This window comes from Saccostrea echinata, unplaced genomic scaffold, assembly GCF_033153115.1.
Source record: "Saccostrea echinata isolate AGI-Se365-2 ecotype Australia unplaced genomic scaffold, CSIRO_AGI_Sech_v1 ptg000016l, whole genome shotgun sequence".
Classification (NCBI taxonomy): domain Eukaryota; kingdom Metazoa; phylum Mollusca; class Bivalvia; order Ostreida; family Ostreidae; genus Saccostrea; species Saccostrea echinata.
In genome coordinates, this window is record NW_026889765.1 from 15959324 (window position 1) to 15964212 (window position 4889).

General features: G+C 33.3%; 1 protein-coding gene across 1 annotated transcript; it reads right to left on the reverse strand.

Moving 5' to 3' along the window:
* Positions 1-822: 822 nt before the first annotated feature.
* Positions 823-2481, reverse strand: LOC133188176 (E3 ubiquitin-protein ligase TRIM71-like). The gene has a single exon (XM_061323557.1). The coding sequence runs from the start codon at positions 2479-2481 to the stop codon at positions 823-825; it is 1659 nt and encodes a 552-aa protein (XP_061179541.1).
* Between the last annotated feature and the right edge of the window lie 2408 nt (positions 2482-4889).

The window sequence follows — 4889 nt, forward strand, 5'->3', positions numbered from 1 at the left end:
CCAAAATGTAAGATGGGTGCTAGCTTGTGTCAAAGCATAAAACTTGCAGAACAGACCATTGGTGTTAAATGACACAATAAGTCACGGCAGAGGACCTTTGATTGTCACAGTTATAAATTACGTGTATGATGAAAAAAATATTAAAAACAAAAGATTATATAAGATAGTACTTTTATTATCTTAAAGATTTATCACTGATTTTTGTTTGCATTTCAATATAGAATTTAATTTGGATTCAATTAATTCATGTTTTGTTCATGTTCAAAACATAGTGTAATTAACAAATATATGTGCTCCCAATCTTAATTGGAAAATAAAAATTTGCAAAACTCTATACAAGTGTAGCATTGGCGTAGAATTTTTTTTATTTGCTTTATTCTATTTATGTATAGTATACATGTGTAGGCCTTGTATATATGTTATTTACTTATTAGGATGGGCACTTCTTAATATAATGGAATGTTAGTATGCTCTTTGATGATCTTTCATTTCATTCATATACAGTCAAATAGCTAGCATAATGCAAATAAAGTGGTCATTCCTGTCACTAATTTATTTCAATCTACAAGTCAGTCTTAAAAAAGTTTAGTCGGAGGTTAAAAATCAAATCCTGGTTAGACCAGTTTTAAATGTTAAAACTAAATTAACACATCTTGTATGTGCATGTACATGAACAAAAAATGTCTCCAAATATATTATAAATAGAACCCAATACAATTTTCGATAATTGTTAATTTATGCGCTGCAAACCATGTTTGCACAAATATCTCATTGTTATTCATATAATAACTTCATAACAATAGATATAAATTTGATATTTTTTTATTCCATATACTGGATGACTTTTACAATACCTGTATAGTATGACCCTACCCATAACCTTCCTTCACTATCCACACTCAGTCCACAGGGTCTCTCAAGACTACAGTTGTCAACACATTTTAAAAGCTGTCCGTTCTGATCTAAGATATGAAGACAGTCATTATTAATATCATTTATAATGATCTGACTCAGAGCGTCTGTCACAATGTGCATAGGTTGGAATTGTCTATTCCTCCTGGCTGGTGTACCGTCATATCGGAATCGGACTCTTCCTGTCTTATCGACCACTATCACTGTGTTGGCGTCGCTATCAGAGGCACAAATATCCTCATTATTATTCTCCCCCACATTAACTCCTATTTTCCCGCCTCTAAAAATTTGTTGTTCATGTTCATCTTTATAGATTTCTTGTGTTGCCGTCTGTCCCTGAAAGCGGACAATTTTGTAATGACTTTGATCTCGAGTACACATACTGACTAGTATGTCTCCTGATCTGGTACAACACAGTCCCCATGCATGCCATCCCTCAGGTAAAGTGAACAGTGTCTCTATCCTCCCCTGTCTGAAAATGTTTACTGTTCTGCTGTTGGCATCACTGTATATAAGTTCTCCCTCTCTGGTCACTGAAATGTCATTAGGAAAAGTTTCACATGCTGCAGTGATCATGTCCTTTACCGACCCATGTATGTCAATACGTTTAAGGGTTTTATCTGAACTACAAACCCAAGCTTCATTGGTTTCAACACAGATAACTGAACCTAACGGTTTCATTTCAGATGGAATGCTAGCAATCACTTCAACATTTTCCAATATTTGTTTTACAAATAAAAAAGACTCTTCATCGGTCAGATTGGATAAAGATGTCTGTCTCAATGTAGCCTTGTATTCTGCTAACTCTAGGCTAAGATCGCTCCCCTTGACTGTTTGGCTTTTCAAGGAAGGAATCGTTACATCAACATCTGTATGAATCTCCATGAATTCCTTCACTTGTGATTTGTAACTTGTAACATCAGTTACTTTATTCGATTTCAGGATATTCTTGTTTTCTTTCATTATAAGTGCTAATTTTGTTCCTGAATTCTTGAGCAAGGACTGGTGCGATTTGAGAGCTTTGAGTCTGTTATCTTTCATTGTCCTAATGGTTGATTGTAGCGTGTTGAAAATGTTGTCCACTTCTTCGTGCCAGGTTTTTCTCAGATTTTCTCCCTCTCTCTCCAAATTTTCAAATTGTTCTAACAGCTTGGATATCCTTTGATCCATTTTTGCTTCACCTAGGTTAAATTTTGACATAAAAGTTTCAATTTCCCCCGTTTCTTTCTCGATTATTTCTTTGCTCTGTTTTATAATATCTGCCATGTCCACGACAGTATGGCCGCTGTGATAAGCTGTGAGACATTTGAAGCAGACAGGGACATTACACTGTTGGCATTGTCCCTCACATCTTTGTTTTGGATGTGAGGCACATAATGGGAACACTAGCCGTTCCTCCCTGTCCGTGAAAGAAACCATGTCATGTGTTTGAGACTTCAGATTATCTACATGTTTATAAATACAGCCCCCACATAAACTGACTTGGCAGTCGTTACAGAATAGTTGAGTAGGATTTTCACAAAGTTCACAAGTGATCACGTACTGTGCCCACGTTGACGACGAAGCCATCTTCTCCTGTATAATAATACTTACATTTATTTATTTATTCTATCTCTGTTTTCATACTTTATCCATAGATATAATAAATTACAGGTTAAAGTACTAAAGTACCTAGATTCATTACCTGTATAACCTTTCCGCTAAGTTAAAGGGAAATCCCCCGGAAGTTTTACTTTCGGTTTAGTCTTAGACGAATGAAAACTGGGACGGATCTAGGATTTCTAATGGGATATGACTCAGACACTTTTTGAACTCTCGAAAAAACAGGAATGTGTAAGTGCATTCTCGTGTATAGTGTTAAAATTTTATAACTACATGTAGTATGTCTAGGCCATTCTAGGTAGGGCCACAATAGGGATTTTAAAAAAACACACGTAAAACCAAGTATTTTTTGGAGACGGGGGCACCTAACTCAGAAATTGTTTGAATATATATATATATATATATATATATATATATATATATATATATATATATATATATATATATATATATATATATATATATATATATATATATATATATATATATACGTATGTATGTATGTATAAAGGAAACAAACAAAAAACTAAAAAACTAACAAAACATTAACAATCAAAATCTGCCTCAGAAATTTTTTTTTTGGGGGGGGGGGGGGCTTCTCGTGATGGAGCCGCTTTTTATGAAATATATATCACTTCCAGTCAGCTAAAGAGGATTTTTTGTTGTTTACAAGAAGAGAAAGCTCAAATTTCGGTTACTTTATTATATGAATTTAATAACTCTGAAATTACTCTGAAAAATTCAAGAGGAGGGAGCAGGGATTCCCCAGATCCCAGCCCCTCTAGATTCCTCAAAACTTCTCCATAACGACAGTCAATGAATTATAATACCATTGATAAACCCTATTCCACAGAATGACACAAATCCTCAAACTTATCTGGCATAAAAACAAATACGAGAAGTTATATTGAATGTAATCTGATTTGATTTTAATTGGTAATGATAAAATTTTAAAATTTACGCAGATCTTTAGAATATTATGAATTTGACAGAAGAGCATAAGAATAAAAACGATATGAAAATAACGTGGATCGAGAGGGAGGGGTATCCGAGCTCTTATCCCTGATTCGCCTATCAAGGGCGTACTTTTATAATATAAAATTTTAAATATATAATTTTTACTACGATGTGATTAAATTAAACTATTTTCAGACACTAGCATTTTTTGCATACAGAGTTCAAAAAAAAAAAAACTCTGCAGGTATACATTGATGTATATAAATATATAAAATGTACCTGGATCCGTCCCCGTAGCATTATTATGCCGAAAAATTTCTTCCACTTATGTTTAGCCGGTTTAGAATTTCATAAGTTTAGATAAGTATTTTGGATAAATTGTGATTTAGGGGGTGGGGTGGGGATGGGGGTGGAGTAAGCATTTGCGATTGAGAAGTTAATTAACGTGAAGTGTCATATGAAATATATACAAATAAGAATATATTTCTTCCTTGCTTACGCAGTACCAGGGTATACTTATTTACAGAGGTGAACTACCAACTTTTGCAGGTTTATACATACACTGAATATTTTTTAAAACTTTCTCAGAGTAACGCAAAGGGTTTAAAATTAATAAATGTCTCTGTAAAATTTTGTATACTTTTGTATTACCTTCTTACACAATAAAAAATAAAGTTAAGAATGAAATTAAAAAGTATATTTCCGACGTAAATTTTAAAAATGTAGCCAATATTTTCGAATGTTAGGAAAGGTGAGTGCCAGGACATAAAACTCACAAAATATTAGTGTTAGTGACACTGCAGTTCACTACAAAGGACCCTTTCAATACAAATTGTTTGTTTTTGATAAAACTTATGAATTAGAAAATCTATAAAATTAGTATCCAATTAAAATTAAATGTTAGATTCGTTCGCATACTCGCAACACTAACAATAGAGTAGCGAGCATGCGAGCGGATCTTCGATCTGATTTTAATTCCATTACAAAAATTAGTACTTGTATTATCTCAAAGGCTCATTAATGATGTACAGATCCATTTTGATCGCCATTCAATTCATGTTCTGCAGTTCCAAGCATATTGTAATTTACAAACAGACGCTCTCCTCAATTTCATTGGTAAGTAAAATAGATATCGTTTATACTACAGGTAAATATATATGTAGTATAAAATACATTGAATATATTTTTATATCAATGGCCAATTTGACCTGATATAAAAAGACAATTATCATTAATATCACTTATAATGATCTGACTCAGTGAGTCTGTCACAATGTACATTGGTCGGAATTGTTCATTCCTCCCGGCTGGTGTATCATTGTATCGGAATAGGACTCCTTCTATCTTGTCCATCGCTATTACTGTATCGGCATTCATATCAGAGACACAAAGGTCACCATTGTTATTCTCCGTCAAAT

Coding starts and splice junctions, on each gene's coding strand:
- LOC133188176 (XM_061323557.1), bottom strand. CDS start 2,481: ATGGCTTCGTCGTCAACGTGGGCACAGTACGTGATCACTTGTGAACTT.